At 44.6% G+C, this 27,315-nt stretch overlaps 2 protein-coding genes across 2 annotated transcripts; both read right to left on the reverse strand.

Moving 5' to 3' along the window:
- Positions 1 to 6,022: 6,022 nt before the first annotated feature.
- Positions 6,023 to 14,099, reverse strand: LOC123148620 (galactose mutarotase). Its single transcript, XM_044568082.1, has 5 exons — positions 13,459 to 14,099; positions 13,316 to 13,365; positions 12,287 to 12,413; positions 6,997 to 7,101; positions 6,023 to 6,907 (listed from the first exon to the last, which is right to left on the reverse strand). Exons 1-5 carry the CDS (start codon positions 13,859 to 13,861, stop codon positions 6,282 to 6,284), a joined length of 1,311 nt encoding a protein of 436 aa, XP_044424017.1. The 5' UTR covers positions 13,862 to 14,099; the 3' UTR covers positions 6,023 to 6,281.
- An 8,814-nt stretch (positions 14,100 to 22,913) lies between these two features.
- LOC123151300 (protein TIC 22, chloroplastic) lies at positions 22,914 to 26,996 on the reverse strand. The gene is made up of 8 exons (XM_044571033.1): positions 26,530 to 26,996; positions 26,369 to 26,431; positions 25,678 to 25,752; positions 24,792 to 24,836; positions 23,745 to 23,804; positions 23,598 to 23,669; positions 23,491 to 23,526; positions 22,914 to 23,403 (listed from the first exon to the last, which is right to left on the reverse strand). Exons 1-8 carry the CDS (start codon positions 26,905 to 26,907, stop codon positions 23,314 to 23,316), a joined length of 819 nt encoding a protein of 272 aa, XP_044426968.1. The 5' UTR covers positions 26,908 to 26,996; the 3' UTR covers positions 22,914 to 23,313.
- Between the last annotated feature and the right edge of the window lie 319 nt (positions 26,997 to 27,315).

Below are 27,315 nucleotides of genomic sequence, written 5' to 3' on the forward strand. Positions count from 1 at the left end.
GGAAATGCTTATGGTTATGAACCAGGGCAGAGTAGTCAGGTAGAAGGAGGAAATGCCGATGGTGATTACAATGGCGAGGTGGATGCTGACGAGGTAGATGGGCACATGCAGGACCAGATGGAAGAAGAAGACACCGATGTTGAAAGGGGTCATGCCGATGATTCTGACGAGTCAGATGAAGAAGAAAATACAGAGAAGGTCCCTAATCCTGCATCATGGAATCATGACTTCTCATCTGCAATGACCTTGAATGATGGACATGATTCAGCCTGGCAATATCACCAGAACAATATTGTGACGGGTGCTATGTATCCGAACAAGCAAGCCCTGAAAGATGCAATAATTAACTAGGAAATGTCCACGCAAAGGGTTTTCGCAGCTCAGGTGTCCAGTCAGAAATTCCTGACAATAGTATGCAAGAACGCAGATTGTCCCGCCAGGGTGCACGGCTTTCTCCCTAAGCATGGCACAAGTTGGGTGATAAGTGACTTAGTTAATCACACTTGTCTTATTCCCTGCATCCCTCAGGATCATGCCAACCTTTCATCCACGCTTATTGCTCGGTTGTTTTACGATGAGATAGTGCAGGGCAAAGCTATGGAAGTGAAGGCAGTCCAGACAAAAGTCTTCGCCGGGTTCAAGTACAGAATTTCTTATGGCAAGGCTTGGAGGGCTAAGCATGCGGCGCTTGAGAGGAGATTTGGTTCTTATTTTGATGCATATGACTCTGTTGTCCAGCTCCTCCACACCCTGCAGCAGCGGAATCCAGTCACCTATATCGATATCCAAGACATGTTCATACCAGAGTTCCCAACTGTGAGGGTGCTGCATCGTCTCTTCTTCTCTTTCGATGTATGCATCGAAGCTTTCAAGCATTGCCGACCGGTGATATGTGTTGACGGTACTTTTCTCACAGGCAAGTACAAGGGTCAGATCCTGACAGCCATAGGTCAAGACGGCCAAAATCAAGTCGTCCCACTCGCATTTGCTTTTGTGGAGAGTGAGAACATTGAAAGTTGGACATGGTTCTTCAGGCAGTTGAAAATATCAGTTGTGAAGGAGAAGCCAAATGTGTGCATCCTTCATGACAGGCATGCAGGTATACTCAGTGTGATAAGGACACTGACAAACCCAGGCCTTGAGGAACAAGTTCCATGGCAGGACTTGCAGAGCCGTTGGTGCATGCGCCATCTGGGGGCTAATTTCTTCTCGCAGTTTAGAAATAAGAACCTGATGAATCTGTTCAAAAAACTCTGCAAGCAGAACCAGCTATGGAAGTACAATTTGATACGCGACAGACTTAATGTGTGCACGCAGAGACACGTGAGGGACAGGAAAGTTGCAAGAGATGCAGCGGTGAGGGCACATGTTGAAGCAGTAGCTGCACGGTTGGCAACGGGAACAGCGGCCGTGGAGGAGGAGCCTGTTGGGCTATGTGACCTGCCAGGCTTTGACCCACCTGGTACTAGGAGAAGGCTTGGGAGGTCGATTAAAACCTTCGAGCAGTGGATAGAGCATGAGCCTCTAGAGAGGTGGTCTTTGCTACATGACACACATGGAGCACGATACGGTGTCATGACAACAAACCTCGCAGAAACATACAAATTTGTCCTCAGAGGAAACCGAGCATTGCCACTTACAGCCATCGTTGAGGGTATTTTCTATGGCACTGTCAAGTATTTCAGAGATAGATGTCAAAAAGCAGAGGGACATATCTTCAACAACTCGAATACACGGTACTGTGAAAGAGTCACGAAGTACATGGACAACAAGATGCAAAAAGCTAGATCACACACTGTAGTGGCCATCGGTAATCAAGAAAGAAGGTTTGAGGTCCGCATCGTCATCCTCCGTCGATGCAGAACTCTTGCCCTTCGAGGATGCAGAACTCTTACCCTTGGACGATGCAAAACTCTTGCCCTTCGAGGATGCAGTACTCTTGCCCTTGGACGATGCAAAACTCTTGCTCTTTGATGATGCAGAACCCGGAAGCGGCGGCATGAAGATATCATCTTCGTCCTCGCTCTTCTCAGTCCATAAAAATGGATGCTTTTCTGTAGTCCTTCTGAAAGTTTCACTCTCCGGCTCCACTACCTTCTTCCACCTTGCATGCAACCTAAAAAGTTCTATACGTACCTCCTCATAGGTCCTTTCAGGCCACCCAGACATACGTAATTCGTGAGCCAACTCATTCATTATGGTGTCACTACCGGTGAGTTCGTCCCATGGAACTATCCTATTGTCCATCCTGAAATCGGTAGCTAGCCTCAGAAGAGTCCTGCTCATCTCAGGGTGAAAACTACGATCAAAAGGATAATGGAACATCTCAACTACACTACACTGGAATGCTTATCCTCCTCTGTCTGAAGGGGGTTTTATAGGTAGGGATGAGAAAATGGCGGGAAAGAACGACTGCGGTATGGCGGGAAACGGGTGGTGGGAAAGAGCTGGCGCGAACATATGGCGGGAAACGGGTGGCGGGAAAGAGTTGGCGCGAACATATGGCGGGAAAATATTACGGGCAAAGGGTTGCACGAAATACGTCATAGTTTATAAAAAATCCAGGGAGCGTTCGGGAAAAAAAGGTGGCATGCACCAGTCGGCCCACAGCAGGCCAATTAGTCCCTGTCGGCCCACGGCAGGCCAATTAGTCGCTGTCGGCCCACGGCAGGCCAATTAGACTCTATCGGCCCACTACTGGCCGACTGGACCTGAACTGGTGGCCGACAGGCCAATCGGCCAGCAGCTAGCCGATAGGGTCTCAGTCGGCCTGTTGTGGGCCGACTAGGTCCACTCGGCCTGCTGCGGGCCAACGGTGTATTATTTTCAAAAATTATTTTTTGAGCATAATATTTGTGCAAATTAATAAAAAAATGTATTATTAAAAAAATTAGCTAGTACTTTGGCCTCCTTTGGAAGAGATTCTAGAAACAATTTTGCTAATTTTGAGTCGACGTCTCAATTCGATGTTATATTCATGAGATTTTACATTGAGATATGTGCAAATTTATCTTTTAGTTCTTTTTCTTATATGTTATGTCACTCGACGGAGACTATTAAGACCAAGTCACATCGAGCGCTGAAAACGAAAAAACCAACAGTAATTGGATATAATGTACGTATGTCTAAAACAGAGAAACGAAAAACGTTAGAATTTTACATACTCGAGTGTTCGGTTCATGTAATAGAGAATACGAGTCCTAATAAACAGAGTTAAATCAAAGTCAAATTGCGTCAAAAAGTATTTTAGCATGTTATTATGTCTGTTTGGTTCTAGGCCTAGGACTGTCACATTTTGCCACATATTTCTTGCCACACTTGTCTTAAGGTTAGTTCTTTAAAATGAGAGCCACAAGTTGGCAAGCCTAAGAGAATCTTGCCACACTTTTTGAGTGTATGTCATGTGGGGCCCTAGTGTGGCAAAAAGTATATTGCCTAAGGTAAAACTTGAACCAAACACTCTCCTAAATTGGTCAAAGTTGCATAATCTTATGTGTGGCAACATGTGGCAACTATAGTCACAAACCAAACAGCCCTTATGATCTCAGTCTTGTTTTTTGTGCTTAGGAATTTAAAAAGGCCCTGATAAGTGTCACACATGTGGCACGGACACATGGCAACTTTGAGCGTTGTTTATAGCAAATTTAATGACGCGAGGATGGCAAATTTAGTTGTCAAGTATGATAACGTTCTTTTTGGATGGCAGATTTTATTTTTTTTAAATGATAGCCTTAGTTGTAGAAAACGTCAGAACCAAAATGCTTCGTGTCACATCGTATGTCACCTATCATTTGTGATATGAAAAGGAGGTTCAATTGGATTGTAAAATTACTATGTTTTTCCTCTAAAACCAAGACCAAATAAAAATGACCATCATTTTGTGATTGCTACATTCCTTTGAAATAAAGGCTCGAATAGCAAAACCATAAAAAAATTACCATTCCAATTCCTGTGTATTTACTACACTTTTCCTTTGAACAACGAAGACCTTAGTAGGTTCCATTTTTCGAAGGAAACAAATGAAAACCTCACTGGAGTTAATCCAGGCAAGGTTCTCAGTTTGGTTGAACCTTAATCCAGGTTTAACATCACCATCGCAGTACTAGCGCTACCAAACGAGAGGAATTGGAGGGACTGCAAACTGAATTTGCGACATTTGCCGCTTCAGTGGATTACCATAATTCTCATTTGCCTTTTTTGTAAAAAGAAATGCAGGGATAATTTTTGTATTTGTTTCACCCTTATTTTTCAACTTTGTAGCTCATTTTCCATGAAAAATATAAAATAATCACATCACAACACAATCCAATAGTGATTCTGAGATTTATGGCAAATTTGACAAATTTGACCCGTGGACGAAATCAAATCATAAAATGAACTGTCCATGAAGCTATTTCACATGGCTGACCTTTTTGTGTGACGCCCGACACGAAGGCGCCACACTACACTGTGCAACGCCTCACAGATAGGCGCTACACGCCTGGCCAATGTTGCACCCCAAATTGCCTAAAAATTGTTAAGTCATTGTGCAGAGCCTAAGAGCTAGGCGCTGCACTGTATAGTGTGGCGCCTAGCTCTCAGGCGCTGCACTAGTGGTTGCACTACAAAATGAAGCAACCACTAGTGTAACGCCTAGAAGCTAGGCGCTACACTGTATAGTGTGGCGCCTAGCTCTCAGGCGCTGCACACTGACTTAGTAATTTTCGGATCACACGGGTGCGACGCTGACCAGGCGTGTAGCGTCTATCTATGAGACGTTGCACAGTGTAGTGTGGCGCCTTCATGTCGAGCGTCACACAAAAAGGTCAGCCGCGTGAAATAGTTTCACGGACAATTCATTCTGTGATTTGATTTCATCCATAGATCAAATTTGTCAATTTTGCCGAGATTTATAGGGTCTAGCGGACCAAGTTCCTCCCGCGGGTAGCCACTCCGGCTACAGCGGCTCTGGACCACGGATACGAACCTGCAACACAGGTTGCAGTCCCATGTTGCGTGTCCGTTGTGCGACCAGGAGGCGGAATCTACTGATCACCTCACATGTTGTTCAAAAGATGTAGCCTGCACGGTTCAAAAAGATTAAAAGAAAATAACAAGTTCATAAAACAAACCACAGAAATTCACAAAATTTCACGGGGATAAAATTTGGAAGTTTAGAGGACATTTGGAACTTTAGAAAACAAAACATATGATGCCATAAAATGATCAAAAGTTCGAGGTGTGAAAAAATTGAAAGTTCAAAGGTAACATCAAGAAAAAGTTCAAAAGTTGAATGTGTGGCATTCAAAAATGAGTTTTACCGTATTCAACACTGCTCTTAAACCATGGTGAATTTGAAAGATGGTCAACACGAAAAAATTGCTCATTTTCAATAGGTTTTCAACAGTATATCATTTGCTTCATTCCAATTAACGGTTTAGGACTATGAACAAAAAACAGAGTGCAAGTCAGATGTGAAACACCCAACAGTTCAAAAGCCACGCTGATTGCAATTTGGATGAGAAAAAGATAGTAAAAAACTAAAGCCAAAAAAAGGGTTGCTACTAGATGTTCATGTGCTACAGAAGAAAACAAAGGAGTTCAAAATAAAATAAAGGAGCAGTTTGATGTTTAAAAATCAATAAGTGATGTGAAAAATAAATGGAAATTGTAAAATCTACCAAAATAAATAAATAGGAGTATCTGAATAAGAAAAGGTTAAAAAAACTCAAAGTTCGCACTGGAAAATGCGGGAAGGTCACCGAACAAAAAATCTGAGTGTTTGGGGGAGAAAAAAAATATAATGAAGCTTACGGTGCAAAAGTTTTGATAGTTCAGATGCAACACCGAGACAAATTCGGAAAAGAAAAAGTAATACTCGAACAAACTTGGGAAGCTGACGTTCCCACAAGTAAAAAAATCTACTACTCCCTCCGTCCCATAATATAAGAACGTTTTTTACACTACACTAGTGTCAAAAACGTTCTTATATTATGGGACAGAGGGAGTACATGATAGAAGAACGTGCTAACTCCTGTACAGCTGGTACAACCAAAATCCCTCGGAAAAATGGTTTGTTCTCTTCCTCTTTCCTTACATACTCCGTGCTAGAATTGCTAATCCTGTATAATATGTCGCCAATTCACAACAGTTACCAGTCACAAGGAACATTACCTATGAAAAAATGGTGTCTTTCATTCCTAATTACTGCTAGTATTATCTAACACTGTCAGAAATTCATAACTTAAGACAAGAAAAAGAAAAGGACGTGGAAAAAAAGGTGTATCTCTACAAGAGCTAGTTCACTTGGTAGAGAACTCAAACAGCATTGTATGCATGTACTTCTCACCAGGACGAACGATCACTGATGGAAAATTAGGTTGGTTGACCGCATTTGGGAAACCTTGCGTCTCAAGGCAGAGACCTGCGTGCTTCCCATAGACTGCACCTCCTTTCCCCACAATGCCAGCAAGGAAATTACCAGTGTAGAATTGCACTCCAGGAGCATCCCCCCAAATGTTTAGGACCCTAAAGCTTGACGGATCTGTCACCTTAGCCACATGCCGCAAGCCTGACTTCACTTCGCGAGAATCATCAAGCACATAGTTGTGATCATAACCACCAGGGACTTGGCCGATCCTTTCGCCAATCTCAGCCTCAGACAGAAAATCAAATGGCGTGCCACTCACTTGCATAAACTCGCCTGTGGGTATTGAAATTTGATCTACTGGAGTTATCTGAGATCCCCGTATCTGGATAGAATGTGCAAGCACATCTCCAGAGTCGTGGCCTGCCAGGTTCCAGTAGGTGTGTTGTGCTAAACTGACAGGTGTGGCCTTGTTCAAAGGTGTAGCCTCCATCTCTAGCTTCAACTCCATGCTTGATGGAAGAGAATATCTGGCAGTAACAGAAACATCACCTGGGAAACCTGTTTACTTGAGAGAGATCCGTCAGATTATAGTGAATTTCAACCCTTCATGTAGTTAACTGTTCAATGGGAGTTAGTTGCCACGGTACCTTCCTCTCCATCTTTACTATAATATTTTAAGGTGATTGATGGGGTCTTCCCTTTGTTATATTCAGCGACTTCCCATATGACTTTATCAAACCCTTTAAATCCACCTAGAAAAATTAATATCACACAGCATTAGAGTTGAGTATGTGATAGCACAAGTAATATAGTGATCTTTTTCTCTGTGCATGTATATTATGTGTGTTTGTGATTATATCGACCATGATACAAAAAATGATTGATCTTGACAGAGTGCATATTCAGATAAGCCATTCTCCTTAACCCAGACTGCCACAAATACTTATTCTGCACAGCAGATGGACTAGTGTGATTCAAGGAATTTCTTACATGTTCTTGCAGCTGTTCAACATGGATGATGCTAGCTACAGCGGCACCAGATGTTACAGAAATCAGGTTAAAGTTCGCCATGTCTATATGAACCAAACATGCATAAACAAGATTATACTCCCTAAAAAAGGGCAACCTGGTGCATGTAGCTCCCGCTTGCGCAGGGTCCAGGGAAGGGTCCGACCACTTTGGGTCTATAGTACGCAGCCTTTCCCTACATTTCTGTAAGAGGCTGTTTCCAGGACTTGAACCCATGACCTCATGGTCACAAGGCAGTAGCTTTACCACTGCGCCAAGGCTCCCCTTCAAGGCTATAAACAAGATTATACTCCCTCCGTCCGCAAATATTTGTCGGAGAAATGGATGCATCTAGACGCATTTCAGTTCTAGATACATTCATTTTTATCCATTCCTTCGACAAGTATTTCCGGACGGAGGGAGTACCCCACAACTTCACTACATCATGAGACCTGCAAATTTAAATTGGTAGAACTGGGCTTTAACCCCTAAATACTGTCACACTCCTACATAGCTCTAGCAGTGCGACAAGGGCACAAGTTGTCGGAGTGTCAGAGAAGAGCACGGCACAGAGCCACAGAACAACAGAGATGCAGGAGAAGGTGTTCAGGCGTTAACGGACGAAACTGATGTTCGAGTCGATCGAGGAAAGCGAGGCAAGAAGGGACTCCAGTTGGCGCCATCAAGTGGGTGATTTGGCATTGAGTTGCTAGTGGGTTACCCGGAGGGCAGCAGGTGTGGTGTGGCCCAGTTATAAGCCATTGTAGTGTACTGTTTGCAGTCATCGAAGTGTGGCCCAGTTATAAGCCATTGCAGTGTACTGTTTGCAGTCATCGAATATGAAATGAATATCTGATTTCCCCTTCCCCTGTTCTTCCTCAAGTCTCTGCTCCTTCCCCTCTGTTCTTCCTAAGTTCGTCCGATCTGCTGTTACATCTAGCCCAATCATAGGCTAGGTCATAACAATTGGTATTTAGCTTCTTTGGTCCACCGCTACGCTGTCTCACACTCTCTTGGTCGACTGGTAAAATTTCCAAGAGCGGGTCACTGGTTGCTTTCGAGCGATCGGGCATAAATCCTATGATCGGTTAGGTCGATTCGGGGGAGCAGTCACGGCTCCGTTGCTCAAGCCTAGCACCCAGCCACAGTACGTCGTCACCGGGATCAGAAGTATGGAGGAGAAGCTGCTCGCTGAGATCAAGGCCTTGTCAGACCGATTCGGTGCACTCGATCTAGTTCAGCAGCAGAAATTCAGTACTAACAGCAAGCTGGCAAGATTGGCAGAAATTCAGTACAGATTTGTTGCAGGAATTTGAAGTCAATGTCCACAGGGACAAGTTAAGGGAATTGTATTTGCTCAAGCAAGTGGATAGTGTTGAGAAATACAAGAGAAGTTTGATCAGCTGGCGTATCACATTAAAATATATGATCCAGCTGTTGGAAGGTTGATTTTTTTTTTTTGATGATAGGAAGGTTGATGTTGGTAAATCAATTTATTATGGGGCTCAAACCAGAATCAAGGGGTCATGTGGAAACACAGTTGCCACATACAGTAGCTCAAGCAGCAGTGTCTGCAATGATTCAGGAAGTAGATTCTGGTAGCTCTCACGGTTTTCTGAACCAATAATTTGTGGATAGGTAGCATTTGCCAAGCAGACCAGCAAGACCAATGAGAGTCAAAGTGGCAAATGGGGATATATTACATTGCAATACAGAAGTGCCTGAGTTAGTGTGGAACATACAACAAGGCTTTTTTACTCATCCAATGAAAGTACTTAACCTGGAGGGTTATGGTGCTGTCCTTAGAATGGACTGGTTAGCAAAGTTCAGTGTAATTGGGAAGACAAACGGGTGGAGTTTCCATATCAGGGACAAACAGTGAAACTTCAGGGAGTGGTCTCACCATCTCTGCCCACTTCTCAGGAGGCTACTCTAGAGGAGATTGACCAGTGGCACCAAGTTAATGACATATGGGCTTGGGCTCTGGCTGTGGTTTGCCCTCTGTCAGATACTGTACATGATACCACTGTGCCCACGGAGATTCAGTTAGTGTTGTTAAAAATCAGACAAGTGTTCCAGGAAGCAAAATCTCTCCCTGCTCACAGAAGCTTTGATCATGCTATTAAACTGCTACCTGGGGCAGCCCTGTAAATTCTAGGCCCTATAGATATGCTCCTCACCAGAAGGATGAGATAGAAAGGCAAGTGGCTGAGATGATCAAGGCAGGCATTGCTACACCAAGTATGAGCACTTCTGCATCTCCTATTCTACTGGTTAAAAAGAAGGACAACATCTGGAGTTTTGTGTGGATTATAGAAGGTTGAACATGGCCACAGTTCAGAACAAATTTTCACTAACCATTGTTGAGTAGCTACTTGATGAGTTAGCTGGTGCCTCTTGTTTTACCAAGTTGGGTCTTAGAAGTGGGTTTCATCATACCAGGATGGCGCGAGAAGATGAAGCTAAAACTTCATTTAAAACTCACCATGGTCATTTCCAGTTCAGGGTAATGCCACTTGGTCTAACAAATGTACCTGCCACCTTTCAGTGCCTGATCAATTCCTTATTCCAGCCTGTCATGAGAAAATTTGTCCTTCTATTCATGGATGGCATTTTGGTATACAGCCCCTCTCTTACTACACATGTGAGACGCTTAGAGCAAGTGTTTGAGATCTTGCAACGAAACCAATTGTTTGCAAAGCAAAGTAAATGTGTTTCTGCTACCAGTCAGCTGGAATATTTGGGTCATATCATTTCCGGACAGGGAGTAGTAGGCTAGTTTTACCCTCGGTGAAAAGTTTCCCCCATTTGGAAAGCTATTATGAAAGTAAAGGAAGTATATTTGGCAGGGAGGAAAGTGATCTTAAACTCTGGTAATATAGCCAGAGTTTGGAATGATCCTATTAGAGGTGCTGCCCCCTTGAGAGATAAATTTCCAGCCTTATTCCACATTTGCAACTGTCAGGAAATTACTGTGGCTGAGTTTAAAAATTTTGAGGGTGATGACCTGTTTAGAAGAAATTTGCATCCTCCCCTCACGGATCAGTGGAATGATCTGGTTGAGGTGGTTAACTCCTGGCATTTATCTGATGAGACTGATCAGATTAGTTGGGTTTTGGGTAAAAAAGGTAAATTCTCGACCAAATCGGTTTATACCTATTTGGAAAGGCCTCTGGCTGGATGTGACTATAGATGGATCTGGAAAGCAAAAATCCCCCTCAAAATCCAAATTTTTCTTTGGCAAGTGTTCCAGGACGCGGTTCTGACTAGAGAAGTCATGAGAAGGCGTAACTGGGCAGGCAATCCTAAATGCTCATTCTGTAATAATGTGGAAACCTCGCAGCATCTTTTCTTTACTTGCCCTGTTGCTCGGGTGGTATGGAGGACGGTTGGATGTGTGCTGGGCACGTCTCTCTGTCCAAACAACATTTGGCAGTACTTTTCCTGGTGTTACATTTTCCTTCCTGATGGGACCAAATTTTACACCTCTGGTTTGGCAGCAGTTTGTTGGGCGATTTGGAACAATCGTAACCAGGCTACTTTTGAAAAAGATCTCAAAAGCCCCTTTAATGTGGTATATGCTGCTTGTGGTTTTTTGGTGTATTGGGCAGGTTTGGTGGCTGGTGATGATCGGGAGGCCATGGAGCGCGGAGCCAAGATGCTCAGGTCCAGTGCTTCGATGATGATGAGAATCTGCGCGGCTCCAACCAACTCAGCTTCGAACTGATCCCCTTCTACATCTCTTCGAGGCTCCGAGCTTTCGTCTGTCAGGATAGGCCTTCACTCCTGCGCGGGTGCTCTGTTTTGCTCGTTTGTGAGCCTATAAACTTGGTGGTTTTAGACTGTTTCGGGTTCCTTTTGGAGCTTTCCTGGTGTTTAGGTCCTAGATGTTCGCGTGATCACAGGTGTCGCTGGGTTTTCACCCCGTAATGAGCTGCTCGATGACGAGTGCTCATGGCGGGTTTCCCAGTGGTGCCTTGAACTCGCCCCCCCCCCCCCCCCTTTCTAGCTTCCTTATGTTGCTTGTGGCTTTTGGATCCGTGGTGTTCTGAACTATGTATTTCCGTTATGCTTTTAATGGAAAGGGGTCGAGGCCCGGTTCAAAAAAGTAGTAGGCTAGTAGCTACAGATCCTGAGAAAACTACTGCAATAATAAGCTGGCCAGTCCCTGATAATGTCACTCAACTCAGAGGGTTTTGGGACCTAACAGGTTATTATAGAGTGAAAGGCTACAGTTAATTGGCAAAACCCCTCACTCAACTAGTACTTCAGAAGAATAAGCAATTCCTGTGGACACCCGAAGCACAACATGCTTTCAATCAACTCAAAGCTGCAATGGCCTCCACCTGTTTTGGCACTACCAGACTTCCAAAAACAGTTTAGCATAGAGGTTGTTGTTTTTGCCACTGGAATAACTGTTGTTCTATCTCAAGAGGGGCATCCCATAGCTTATTATAGCAAGGCTTTGGGGGTTCAAAATCAAAAGTTGTCTATCTATGAAAAAGAGTTTTGAGCGACTAAGTCTTTACTATTCCAAAAAAGACCACAGTAGCATATTAAAATGGTAAAATGATCCCCTGCGCATCCTTTTCCATTTAGGCGCAAAATATTCAGATCCTGATTTTTTGGGGGTCTAAATTCATAAAATAGAGCGTAAACTCATATCATTGGCAACTTAAATATCAATGAACCATCCAACTAAAAATAGTAGCTAATGTTTTAAAGGTGAATCTAATTACCCACATGTCCCATGGCGTCTCACTGAAGAAGATCCTCCTTATTGTATACTAATTCCGTTTATTGTATATTAATTCTGTTTAGCAGAAATATCACGGTCATCTGCAGTCTCAATCAGTCACAAATGTTTGGCAGCAGGGTAGGAGGATAAGCAAACTGTAAGCATTACAACTCAGGCCTCCTATGTCTTACCATGAAGAGTGTTAGGTGGGTTGTTGATGCCCAAACTATATTGCACGCCATTTAAAGTAAACTTTCCATCCTTGATTCTATTTGCAACTCGCCCAACAATGCAGCCAAAGTAAGGCGAGGTGCCATTCTAAAAATAAGAGAACACAAACCATCAGCACCAAACAAATGTATCGATATATAAGTATAAGTAGATCTAATCATATAAGATCAGCAGTAGATGTAATGCATATAAGTAACATGCACATAAGGGCATCTCGAGCCGGTCCCTCAAAATAAACATAAAATTAGAAGAATAGTATGCTAGCATGATATCCATCTTGTATGGTTTTATTCACAACACCATTATGATCGACGGCGTACCCCTTAAAATACCCCAATGAGCCAAGATTGAGACATCAGACCCCTCGTAGTGGATAGTATCATAGATTAGTCTATGATACTACCTCCCCAATCCGAAAGCATAGTATCATACTATCACTTCATTTATTCATTTGTAGAATCTCGATACAAAGTTGTGGGTAGAATTTATTTCTTAGTAACTTTTTTCATTTAACGTGGATAAAAGCATCATAATACTAAATTGCCACCTCAGCTAAATTGCCTAGTTGGCATACTTGATATGATACCCCCATACGGGAGGACTAATATGATACTCGAACTCTTATCTAATTTGAATGATTTGAAGATTTGCTCACCACGCCTGCCACGCGGTTAGAACCCTGTCTCACATCCTTGATTGCACGGTCAGATCATCTTTTTTTTTAATGTGGCAATGCATTCTTATGCGAGGGGGTCTCAGCACAAACATTATTACACTACAAAACATGTGGGGCGAGGGTACAAAAGAAAACAAGGCCACTAGGCTAGTTGATTGACTTCCAAAAGTCCCATCCAAAAAAAAATGATATCCAAAAGCCAGAAACCAAGAAACATTCCCTTTCCGGTCCTCGGACAGTAATCCTATCCGAGAATGCACCGAAATTGGCTAACACACCGCTGCAAATCGAAAGGCACAGATCAAGAACTAACCAGGTACGGATCCAGGGAGTCGAATCCAAGCACCACATCAGCAAGAACCCCTGCGGAGGCACACGGGACGACAATCACAACCACAACCACAACCGTAACAAATCAGCAACGAGCCAGCCCGCAGCAGCAGCAAACAAACGTACCGTTCTTGTCCGGGACAAGCAGCGAGGTGACGGCGGCGCCGACATTGCTGATCCTGGCGCGAACCCTGCCGTTGTCGAGCTCGAGCAGCTCCGGGGAGGGCGGCCGCGAGGGGGGCACCGGCGCGGGCGTGGGGACGACGAGCCTGTCGGGCTTCCTGGGGGCGCGGAGCAGGGGCGCCGGCGCGGAGAGGATGGTGACGGAGGCGAGGAGGTAGACGGCGGCGAGCAGGAGGAGGAAGAAGGGCGGGGTGATGCGGAGGATCTTGAGCCCGGCGTGGGGCTGGGGCTGGTGGTGATCCCGGAACCGGTTGGAGGCGGCGTGCTGGAGGTGCGGCCGGGTCGGCGGGGTCCTCGGGGACAGGGAGGAGTGGGAGTGCTGCTGAGCTCCCAGCAGCTGCTCCATTTCCCTCCCCCCGGAGATCTGTCTGCTCCGGACTCCGGTCTTCTGGGGTTAGGCCTGATCCGGGTTAGGCCGGCGGCTCCTTCGTCGCCCCCGGGTCACGCGCATCGCGCGCCTCGCCTGGATCCCCTCGAGCGCGCCGGACCCTCGCAGACCATCGCCCGCATCGCGCGCCTAGATCGATCCACTCCTCTCTGTCCACCGCCTACCGATCCGTTCCTGCTGTGTCGAGCGCACGGTTTCTTTTTCCTTTTTGATTTTTGAAATCATAAGGCCAACTTGACCGCCAAACGGATGTCCGTTTTGCCCGGATTCTGTCCGTTGGATAGGACAATGGGATCGTGTCCGGATCATTTTTGGGATGCGGTGACCGTGCGCCAAACGCACGGACGCACCCCGGCCGCATCCTATCCGCGTATTTTTTTCTCTGCAAGCTCTTAACTTTTTTTTATCATTCATTTTTGGTACATGAGAATACATCACCAAATTTTGATTAGAAAAGTAAGACCAAAGAAAATAAAAATCACAAGAATACATTTTAGAAGATATCCAACTTCCATAACTGCTCCTGTAAGTTGGATTGGTGCCTTCTCAATGCATCCATTGTTTATTTGCGGAGGAGCCTCGATCTTGCGTGCTTCTTTTTTCTTCGAGTATAAAGAAGTAGAGGTTGCTTCCTCGCATCTAGTCTCGTGTCTAGCCTCTAATCTAGTAACAAGTGCACTTGTCTTATCTACAACATCTATGCTACTCCCTTCTTCCATCTATATAGGGCCTAATGCGTTTTTCGAGGCTAACTTTGACCAAATATTAGATCAATAATATATGACATGCAACTTACACAAAGCACATCGTTAGATTCGTGTGTGAAAGGAGCTTTCAATTATATAATTTTCATATTGTGCATGTCATGTACTATTAATCTTGCCAATAGTCAAAGGCGGTCTTAAAAAACGCATTAGGCCCTATATAGATGGAAGGAGGGAGTAGCTAAAAGGGCATGAACATCTACTAAATTACGCTCTATCAATATATCGATGTACTCTTCTTCCCAATACCAAAACTTGCATCCACGCTACACAAGAAAATTTGAAGTTAGCACTACTACTCAAATCTAAAACACAAACCGAAGCTAAAAAGAGCGCATACCCCATTGTTTAAACACTTGATAAACATCCATTCGGGATGTTTCGGCGTTGTAGACACGCGGCGCACACCCTTGTTTGGGCAGTGGTCGCACTTAATGAGTGGCAACGGTGCACCGACGAGCTTTTAGGCTAGCACCAAGCCCGGCCGATCGCCATTCGTGTATCTGTCGGCGGACCACCGACGGTGTAGATCCCAGCGGCTAGAGGGGGAGCCACTGCCTGCATATGGCCTTGCGGCCCTATCCGGGCCTTCCGGCCCGTTGCCCGGCCAATCCATGGCGTGGCGAGGCCTCCCACAGCCGGGCGAGCTCAAGACCAACCGGATCCGCCTCAAATTCGGCTGGCGGGTGCGCAAATCAGGTGGCCGTGGTTGGGTAGCTCGGGGGCGCCGCGGGGAAGGGGCTGGGCGAGCGCGCGGCCGGCGGCTGCGCAAATCAATGGCGGCGGCGGCGAGGGGAAGAGTAGAGGGGGTGCGACCGGAGGGAGGGAGGGGCGGATAAAAAAAGGCGCCCCTGTGCTACCGACGGGCGGGCCAGGGGAGAACAGGCGCAGACGGCCCGCGCGCGCGTGATGTCCGTTTCACCCCAAAAGTGATGCAAACTTGGGCTGGAGATGGGTCGAACGCGAACAGAAAACGGACAAAAGTCCGTTTGTGCCTGCGCGCTGGGCTGTCTGGTTCGTTTGTTTTACCCCAAACGGACGCGCGCGGACAGGATTGAGTTGCGCGGTGGAGTTGGCCTAATTACAGGTACCCTTGCAAAGTCACTCCACACCTCCTGCTGTGGTGACAAGTCATACACTCTTTTTTTCTAACACAGTACAATTAAAGTTGTTCATATGCACAGGATACACTCACGCATATGAACACAAGAACACACACTCTACCTTTATAAACACATCTGAGAGACTGAGTCGGCACATCATCTTGAGATTGATGAAGTTTCAACAAAGGCCTTCATAGTCGATGGAAACGTCTTCTCCCACTGAGCACATACCGTCGAAAGGTTTAGAATAATCCGAAAAAAATGTGAGCATTAATGTCAAGCCTAGGACTTGAACTCTGATGGGCAGGGGATACCACTATTCTATTAACCATCCAACCACGCAGTCACACACTATTTAGTCGACATCTGTTATGAGTTGGGAGTTTTGTGTTTATTTCATAGATCCATTTTTTCAAAATGTTTGATGTTTTGAACCATACGTCTTTCATGAACTATTTTCACAATTGCCTTTCCCACATCAAAATCATCGAAACAAACTCTAATGTTAATAAATTTGGATAGTTGTTTTTTTCCAAAAAGGAAAACAAATGTAAATAAAAAAGGGAAAAGAAGGGAAAAAGGCAAAATATGAAAACTGGAAACAAGAAAGCGCTTTTCATTTTTTTTGTGGGGGGAGGAGTTGTGCCTTTTTACTTTTCAAGTTTCACGCAGAAGCACAAGTGTGCTTTTCACTTTTCATAAAGCATAGTTGTGTTTCACGCGGAGCATAATTGTGGTTCACTCGGAAACACAGTTGAAGCTCGGTGTCCTCGACTTGAAGACTAGTTTAGGGATTACTGTTGGTGTCCTGGACTAGGGGTGCTTATCACGTTGACCCGTTACTTTTGTGTCGGGTCGAGGACCCACCAATAACTGATGGATGGGTCATACAGGCACTGGCCCTCGGCATAATCAAGATTAAGATTTTCGAAGACTTGGCATACACTTCAAGGCACATTTAAATGATGGGAATGTGTATCCCTAGATTGTAGCCGACCATGTGTAAATTCTAGATACTCCCGGTGCCTATACAAGTCGTGGCGTTTAGATCATAGAGGCGGGATTACAAGCTTTAGAGGCTAGAACTCATTCATATGATCTCGAGTTAGATCATATTGTACTTTGTACCTCTTCAAAATCAATATAAACAAGAGCAGGAGATAGGGTTTTACCTCCTTGAGAGGGCTCGAACATAGGTAAAACATCGTGTCCCTATTTTCTCCTGCTATCATCTTGCTCAGATCACCAGCTTGGAACCCCCTATCCGAGATTCGTCGGCTTTAGCATCGACACCATGGTTCTAGTGACGAAGACGACGAGGTCGAGGGTGGGCGGTAGGCGGTGAATCGTCGACGACAAAGTGTTAGGGGGAGATGGCATCGTTTCGCTCGGTGTAGGGCCCCCAACGTCGATTTATTCCGTGGGGAGGGCCAATGCGAGGTGGCGGATCTCGGTGGCATGTTGGTTTGCCGAGGGGGCGATGGTAGCCACCCTAATGGTGGACAGTGATGACGGGTCTCTCACGAGCATGCTCGAAATGAGAGAGGGGGGAGGGCGAGGAAACAAGATGGGAAAGCTCAGGCACATAGGTGGCATTTGTATCCTCTCCTAAGTACCGATAGGAAGCAGGAGGTAGCACGGACATGTGCCGGCGAGTAGTGACTGATACGTCTCCAACGTATCTATAATTTATGAAGTATTCATGCTATTATATTATCTATTTTGGATGTTTATGGGCTTTACTAAACACTTTTATATTATTTTTGGGACTAAACTATTAACCCAGAGCCCAGTGCCAGTTTCAGTTTTTTCCTTGTTTTAGAGTATCGCGGAAAAGAAAAATCAAACGGAATCCAATTGACCTGAAACTTCACGGAGCTTATTTTTGGACCAGAAGAAGCCCGCGGAGTATCGGATATGGACCAGAAGAGTCCCGGGCTGCCCACAAGGGTGGGGGCGCGCCCAACCCCCTGGGCGCACCCCCCTGCCTCGTGGACAGCCCGGAGATCCACCGACGTACTTCTTCCTCCTATATATATATATCCATATACCCTAAAAACTTCGGGGAGCACAATAGATCGGGAGTTTCGCCGCCAGAAGCCTCCGTAGCCACCGAAAATCAATCTAGACCCGTTCCGGCACCCTGCCGGAGGGGGAATCCCTCTCCGGTGGCCATCTTCATCATCCCGATGCTCTCCATGACGAGGAGGGAGTAGTTCTCCCTCGGGGCTGAGGGTATGTACCGGTAGCTATGTGTTTGATCTCTCTCTCGTGTTCTTGAGGTGGTACGATCTTGATGTATCACGAGCTTTGCTATTATAGTTGGATCTTATGATGTTTCTCCCCCTCCACTCTCTTGTAATGGATTGAGTTTTCCTTTTGAAGTTATCTTATCAGATCGAGTCTTTAAGGATTTGAGAACACTTGATGTATGTCTTGCGTGGGATACCCGTGGTGACAATGGGGTATTCTATTGATCCACTTGATGTATGTTTTGGTGATCAACTTGCGGGTTCCGCCCATGAACCTATGCATAGGGGTTGGCACACGTTTTCGTCTTGACTCTCCGGTAGAAACTTTGGGGCACTCTTTGAAGTTCTTTGTGTTGGTTGAATAGATGAATCTGAGATTGTGTGATGCATATCGTATAATCATACCCATGGATACTTGAGGTGACATTGGAGTATCTAGGTGAAATTAGGGTTTTGGTTGATTTGTGTCTTAAGGTGTTATTCTAGTACGAACTCTATGATAGATTGAATGGAAAGAATAGCTTCATATTATTTTACTACGGACTCTTGAATAGATCGATCAGAAAGGATAATTTTCAGGTGGTTTTGTACCCTACCATAATCTTTTCGTTTGTTCTTCGCTATTAGTGACTTTGGAGTGACTCTTTGTTGCATGTTGAGGGATAGTTATATGATCCAATTTTGTTATTATTGTTGAGAGGACTTGCACTAGTGAAAGTATGAACCCTAGGCCTTGTTTCAACGCATTGCAATAGCGTTTATGCTCATTTTTATCATCAGTTACCTTACTGCTTTTATATTTTCAGATTACAAAAATATTTATCTACCATCCATATACCACTTGTATCACCATCTCTTCGCCGAACTAGTGCACCTATACAATTTACCATTGTATTGGGTGTGTTGGGGACACAAGAGACTCTTTGTTATTTGGTTGCAGGGTTGCTTGAGAGAGACCATCTTCATCCTACACCTCCTACGGATTGATAAACCTTAGGTCATCCACTTGAGGAAAATTTGCTACTGTCCTACAAACCTCTGCACTTGGAGATCCAACAACGTCTACAAGAAGAAGGTTGTGTAGTAGACATCACAATGCCACCGTTAATCCCGGTTGGTGGCGTCTCTTTTCAGCAGCCCAAAGGGCGGGAAGCAGAGGCCTTTGGTCCCGGTTGGTGGCACCAACCGAGACTAAAGGGTGGGCATTGGACCCGGTTGGTGCCACGAACCGAGACCAATTCCCCCCTTTAGTCTCGGTTGGTGCCACCAACCGGGACCAAAGGCCTTGCACAACGGCTTGGTGGTGGGAGTTTAGTCTCATCTCGCTAGTTGAGAGCGTTCGACACCTGTTTATAAGCTCGGTTGCCTCTTCCCTTCCGAACTCCTCTGAATTGCAGGCCTATGAGCCAAATCTAACACTTCTATGCCTATGGGCCTACTGGGCCTTCTGCGGGCCTGAATCCTAGCCCATGAATGGGTTTTTAGTCGTATTCAGACCGTGGTGGCCTAGTAGGTGGCAATTTTTTTTCTCAGTTTTTTTGTTTTCTTTTTTGCTTTATTTATTTTGTTTTGTTTCTACTTACAACAAAAAACTTTTTTGTTTATTTTATTTTGTTTCCAATTACTTATTTATTTATTTTGATCGATTCCAAAGCACCAAAATAATTCCCTTAAAAATCCCAAAATTTAGGGTGGGTCCCACATGGTTACATGTGAGCTCATGCCTAAATCTTAGGGTTTAAGAAGGGCATTTTGGACACATTGGAAACGATAATAATATGTTTTTTCCCTTCAATTAAACACGAGGCTTGGTTGTGTGTTTCCCAAGGAAGTTTGGCATGCCACGCTCTCTTTCAATGTGGCCTCGGCCCTGTCGTTCCGTCGCCTGTTGTTCTATAGGTTGTGACATTGTGGTAGCTTGCCCGTCATCTCTATGTTGTCCCTTGTAACCGTGGCTTGTCGCTGGATTCTCTGTGCTCTCTCTTTCTTCTAATAAATCGACATGTATGTCTTTTGCGTGTTCGCAAAAAATAATTCTAAGATTTCTCATTCACTTCCATGTTTAGAAAAGGAAGAGCCATGTTGCTCTTCGGATTTTAAGGGCCAGTTCTTTTGTGGCTTCTACCAGCTTATGACAGAAATAAGCTAGAAGCCCAAAAGAACTCGTTTTGAGAAGCTGGCTCAACTTATTTCCACCGCTAGTTTCTTCATGATGGAAAAAAGCTGGGGGTAGAGTAGCTTCCCGCAGCTTATGACTTAAAACCGAAGGGGTATACCAAAATGGCACTGTTGTTCGCTCAAATTACAAAGGAAATACCCCTCCTAGGTTCCAGCCCGCGTCACCCGACCCGACCCCCCGCAGAAAGGAAACCCGTCGCCTCGCTCGATCCCCTCTCGCTCTCGCACGCCGCGAAGGCTAGGGTTCCTCGCCGCCGCCGCCGCCGGTCCCTGGGCTCCTCGTCGCGGCTAGCTCCGGCCACATGGAAGGTGAGTAGGAGCCTATCTTCCGCCGCTTCTCTGTCCTCTGGTGCGACTCCTAGGGCACGGCTCCTCCCTCGCAACAGCTCCTGGTCGGTCCGGCCAGGGCACCACTCCGGTGGACGGCGCCCCACTCCGGAGCACCGAGGCGCGTCGCAGCTGGCCGGGAGCCCGAGCCAGAGCAGCCGTTGCCAATGCCCTGGTTGTGCGCCCCCGCTGTTCCCCTTCCATACTATTCAAGGGTATTACGGACTATTCACCTAACAGATGAGGAAATAAGCTAAATGAAAGGAAGTGAAAAGAACTGGATAGCTTATTTTCATGGGCTTATTTCCACAACAGCTTATCTGTGACTTATTTCTAGAGTAGCTTATTTCCCCAGCGGCACTCAAAAGAACTGGCCCTAAATCGAGGGGATTCACCATGCAAACAAGAGTACTTGTTACACGTACCATCCAAACAAGTCACAACATCTGAACAGACATATGATAAGCAACTAGGCGGATAATAAGTAAATTGAAGTTCAGAAAAGTCTGCCATCGCCTAGTCGCTTGCAGGTGGGCCAACTAGTAGCAGAAAATACGTCTATGACCACGACCTTCCCCTGTTGACATCACTTCTCTGAACTCTGCTCTTTGCAATGGGGCCCACGATCGTGGTAAGCCACCGCATTTGATCACCTGATTTAGAGGATAATAGAGAACTTTCTTATCAAAGTTAACATCGTTCTGATGGTCATATAAACCAATATATATACTCCCTTCGTTCCTAAATATTTGTCTTTCTAGGCATTTCAACAAGTGACTACTCCCTCCGTTCCAAAATAGATGACCCAACTTTGTACTAAAGTTAGTACAAAGTTGAGTCATCTATTTTGGAACGGAGGGAGTACATATGAAGCAAAATGAGTGAATCTACACTCTAAAATATGTCTACATACATTCGTATGTAGTAGTCATTTGAAATGTCTGGAAAGACAAATATTTAGGAACGGAGGGAGTATATGGCTATTCTGAACATAACCCCTTCCCAAACCCTAGTAGCTAATTTTCCATCATATGAGAATCCTAAAGGTGGGAGGCAAAAGGGCTAGATGACATAAAGCGGGGAATATGACATGCGTTGTACTAGTCTCGTCTTTCATCACAAAAACAAGAAGCTCTAATCTGTAATCTCCCACCACTTTCTTTTAATGGATTTGCGATCAACACCGACCGTTGATTTGAAGTTGAGATCCATGCAAGATTTTATATTTGAAAATTGAACGTTGGGGACAAATGTTGCAAGTTTGTGCACTAGTTGAACGATCGTATCTGTAAAATTTACTGAAAACTTAATTCTCAATCAGACGAGACAATATTACACTTTTTGTACAGTGAACATCATTTCAGATTTGTATGTATGAACAAGTTTAGAAAACTGACTGAGATGGTTAATTATCAGCTAACTGAGACATAGGCGCTACTTTCTTCCTTATAATTATAGTTTCTTTTGTGAGAACAATCCCGCTCAGAAGATAGCACAAAAAAGAAGTTATCCTTGAGGGTACTTTTATTTTCCAAATATGTTTATGCCGAAAATAAATATGATAACTCATAAGAGACCGATGCATGGATTGAACCGAGAAACAGAAGGGTTTCTAGTTGTTGTGATAACCCGATAGTTTCCACCTGTTCGACCAAGCTTGTTCCAAGTTAGGCCCAACACAAATGATTGCTCGCCGTAATGACAATTTGCTACCCGCAACACTATATAGGAGGAAATGGGATCATGGGATATTTGACAAAATGGTTCAATATCAGCCCAAGTATCCTCCCAAAAGTGAACTTGCGTGACATACTGGAGGTGGAACCGACCTAGCAGTAGCAGCAAAAGGAAATGCTTTACACGCATAAACCCAGTCCAAAAACTGAGAATACCCACTACTAAATTCCACTTGAGAAAATAATCTTGTTTCAGTCAAACCCCTTCCTCGTATAAATGAGCCTAAAAGCAGCTTGCTGAGCAAAGAAATGTTCTTCATTTCTATTTCTTGATACTCAAACTCCCTTGATCTTTCAGTCTACATAAAATATCCTATTTGGCAAGCCTAGAAATTCCTCTTATGGCTGGAAAGAAAATCTCCGAGATTTTTATCTAAAATTTGTGAACTATGGCATTTGTGTCATTTATGCTGGTTCCAGATCAACCATCATATTCTTTTCTTTCCATGAAGACCTCTTCTAGCTTCATAGCAACCACATAAATTGCACTCCATCGCTCCCCCCCACCCCACACAATGAAAAAAAGGTTGCACTCAACAAAGGAAGAAGATTTGGTGAAGTTTTTTATCCGATTGGCATGACCAGTGCGCGAGTGTAAATTCTGATCGCAAGAGGACAAAGAGAACCAATTTTTTACGAAGGCAGTATGATAACGAACCCAACCATGGCACAGCTCTAATCATGTTTTCTCTTTCATGATTGCAATCTTGTACAGAAAAATAATTCACATGGAGCTAAATCTTCCAACGAAGATATAGCACCATACTTTTGTCAGTCTTCTTTCTGAACATGATGTTTGTAAATCCAGAAACAGGAAACAAATAAATAATATATTTCTAGAGTACAACGGTGAAAAAAATCACAGCCATATTTATCACTTGACCTTGAAAATTTTCCTTACAGAGCTAACCGTGAATTAATTATTAAGAGGAAAAAGAAAAGCTCAGGCAGCGGCTTAATATAGTTGATAGGCTGGCCATCACAGCATTTCAAGTGAGAAAATATGTGTGCTCAAAGCCTCAAACTCCGTGCTATCACTGCACAACAAAACTACGCTGATACCTCATTGATATGTTGGTTGAGGCTCTTTCCAGGTGGTATGAAGATTAAGTCATCCCAACCAGAATTTCTGTCATTAATCTGTAGAATCAAGAGTTTTAGGATGTTAGTAGTCAAGTAAGGTACAGGCAGTCCTGAGTGTATCTTATGTTTCTGTCACCATCCTACCTCCATTTTCTTCAAGACATCCTCCAAACTACCAACCTGAAGAAACCAGAAGGCCAAGTTTTCATGAGAGCTTAGGACAGCAATAAGAAACATAAAAAATCACATACCATAATTTGCTTAGATAAGGCTGATCCTTTCGAAGATTTAGACGCCTTTCTAAGCTCTCTTTCTATGTCCTCCTGAACCAGGAAGGAAGTTGTTAAGACTTAACCAGACTGGGTAAGGTAGGTGAAAGGAAATGGAGCCTGACAAACCTTTTGAAAGTATACTGGACAATAGCGCTTCTTCTGTTTCTTAATGACCAATAGATCTGACTGCACATGCAAATCAGGTATTTTCATCATAGCAAAGGGCAGTTCATCCAATGTATGTTGTTCCAAAGAAAGTTTGGACTTAGGATACAAAGCTATAAGTATCAAGACCAGGTAATAGGGGGAAAGAGGTTGGTCACATGGGGGTGGGAAGGTGATGTCTTGCTAACAAACAAATATGCACACAAAAAAGCTTTTTTTTAATCTTCGGTTTTGGCTGAGCACCGACAATTTAAGACGTACAGCATTACAAGATGAGGCACCCTGGTGATACTGGGAGGTCATGAAAGGACCAGTATGGGCAAGTACTAATGGGGGCAGGACAGGTGAACAGCTTAAATGACGCGGCCTCTATACAATGTCCATTGTACATTGTATAGAAGCTGCGTCAATTAATTCGGATCGGAGGGAATATGTTATTCTGTTAGAAGTTAACGTGTTAATCAACAAATCAACCAGTCCATATGCTAATAGATCCATTGCCGTTATTGATCAACAGATCTATAAAATTTGTTAATTGTCAACTGCAGAGGTATAGTTCACTCTTACCAGGAGTGTTATTGATCAACTGATGTAGGGTTCCAAACAGAGTGTTAATTTCTTTTCTGAATTCCTGATCTTGGGGAAAGATAGAAGTGAAATTTTACCGTTGGTCTGTGGAGGGATTTTTTTCTCCTCTCACCTTACCTAAACATGTTGCTTAACTTTTCCTAAAATATATTCAGGTGGGGAGTCTTTCCCGCCCGGTGACAGTTAAAAAAAAACATTTTACCATTGGCATGCTGGTGGTAATTAACAAGAGAGTTTTAGAAACCAAAACTGTCCCAAAAAAGCAACAAGCCGTTTGTGGAACCCTGGTTTGAAATGCATGTAACTGAACTTAACACATTGAAAGAGATCCCATAATGTCCAACTGTCAATGAGCATCTAAAATCTATCTGCTTTTGACAAGAATATATTTCTTAGTAGAGCAATGCAACCATGAATTACCTGAAAAACGGGGACACCATCGAAACCAGTTAAGCCAGATTTCAACTGAAAAGCCAAAGAGTAATAGTCATCATTAGGCTGAAAAAAAAAATCATTCGCATTGCTTATATTAGATGCAGAAGACTACAGTAACCCACATATACTATTGTTTAAGACATCAAACTTTATATAGTCATCAGCAACAAAGTACAGACCAACAGGCAAGAGTACACAAAGAAAGGCCTTTAGATGCTCATTTTATTTGAACCAATCCAGCCCATAAAAAAAAGGGAAATATTTGCATAGACTACATTGAAAATAACACCAACCATGCAAAGTCAGGTGATGTTCCAACCATATAGGGCTAAGTGGCAGATCTCCAAAAATTAATTCATGTGCCACTGCAATAGGCCTCTAACTTTTCCTTGCTCAAATTAAGTGTTCCTTGGAACATATGTTGTCTTTGAAGATGGAAAATATATGCTGTCTGACAAATATGAATAATGAAGATGCATTCTAAGGATTCAAAAACACATCTTGATAATACACTGGACTGATCGGTGCTATCTAACCCTTATACGCCTGATGCAGAAAAAGAAGTCAATATTTAAAACTTTGAGTGGTGACAAATAACGCAATACTGGGCAACATGCTACCCCTAGGTCATATGGATGTTTTTGGTGAAAAGTCAAAACCATGGTGACAGATTAAGTTAGTACAAATGGCAGTCCAGTGGAATCTTTTAACTTGTACTTGCTGCATTACTGCTTTGAAGAGCAATTTAGTTACATAATGAATTTGACTATACTTATTTGTAAGAGACAGAAAAGGGTGGGGGTGCTTAAACATGGTACACATTTAGATAAGATAATAGAATAATAAGAAATAGTTTCATCAAGAATCAAACCTGCAGTGCATTCTTTATTTGAAGTGGGTCAGGTAAGAAGCGGAATGCAATACCTTCGGCCTTCAACATATAAACCTGCGTTCGAAGGGCAGCATAAGAAATATTTACATTCCAAAACATCAAACAATATCAGTATGGTTCAAGATATACAATTACACAAATTCACTTAATTAGAGGTTCATTGTCTGCACAAGTCACTTGCAGTTGTGGTAAGGCACAAAAAAGTATGCTCATCCACTTAACTAGTGGTTCACTTGCACACTGTGCTTCGCCCTTCAAACTGTGGCAACTGGCAAGGTAGGGTTGGTGTGGGTTCGCAGACCCACGCAACTTGCATCCGTGGATGGAGTAGAATGAGAAGTTGTATCAGGGCTAGCCTAATGAGACAAACCTAAGCTAGACTAGATAAATTGGCGACAGTGTGACCTATGAGAAACGATTCCTTTCCTCACAGTACCTCCTTCTAAGGAATCTAGTTCATATTGCCAGTGGTTGAGATGTCATTGAGTTCCTAATTTTGTATTGTATTGTATCACTTTCGTATTTCTGCCACAGCATAAACTCGCTACTTAAGTCAGCATAAACCTCAATTCCCCATAAATTCTCTTGCAGGATTGCTCCAACAATCATGACTCGGAAAAAGGATTGCTCCTGGCATGATCCATCACATGAGATACCAATTTAAGCTCACCTGATCTAGCGTAATTGGCACCACTTTGGCCCCCTTCCCTAACACCGGCTGCCGCGTCCTGACCTGCACCACGCAACCTCCAGAACCATCAGTAAAAAGCATAAAAACCAGGAGTCAAAACCAGCGGGTGTCGAGAGAAGGGCGCGGAGGGGAGGGGGTACATGGGAGAGGAGGGCGTCGGCGTCCTCGGAGCGGAAGCAGAGGAGGCCGAGGGAGCGGAGGCCGGTGGCGGGGTCGGAGACGAGCACGAACTCGTTGCTGGAGTTGCAGACGGTGAAGACGGGCGTGCCGGTGAGCGCGCGCGCGACCTCGTCGGGCCCGAGCGCGAGGGGCTGGGCGGCGGCGCCGTGGGGCCCCGGCGGGCGCGCCGCGGCGTGCGCGGGGCGCGGGGCCGCGAAGCGCGAGGCGAGGCTGGAGAGGTGGTGGTGGAGGAAGGAGGAGGCGGCGGCGAGGGGGTTGGGGGGCGGGGAGGGGGAGGGGGAGGGGTCGGACATGGGGGCGGCGGCGAGCGGTAGGGAGGAGGAGTTGGGCGGCGGCATCGGGTTCGGCTGGCCGCTCTCGGTGGCGTCGGCTTCCGTTTACGGGCGCTCTCGTCTGGTCTGGTCTGGTGGTGGAGTGCGGCGCGAGGTTGGCTGGCGTCGCCGAGGAGTTGGGCCCGTTTCTTTTCATTATTTATTTATAACAGATTTAAAGAAAAGGAACTATGGAAAGGGGATTTAAATACTCTAACTTGTCCCTACGGATGTATCTGACCTATTCCGATGAAACATACATCCATCCGAGCCACAAGTAATATTACTTCCGCATGTATGTATCTACTCCCTCCGTTCCGAATTACTCAACCTGTGATTGAATTGGTTAGGTGGACAGTGGTATCCCCAACTCACCAGGGTTCAAATCCTGATGCTCGCATTATTCCTGGATTTATTTCAGGATTTCCGGCAATG

This window comes from Triticum aestivum, chromosome 7A, assembly GCF_018294505.1.
Source record: "Triticum aestivum cultivar Chinese Spring chromosome 7A, IWGSC CS RefSeq v2.1, whole genome shotgun sequence".
NCBI classification, from domain to species: Eukaryota; Viridiplantae; Streptophyta; class Magnoliopsida; order Poales; family Poaceae; genus Triticum; species Triticum aestivum.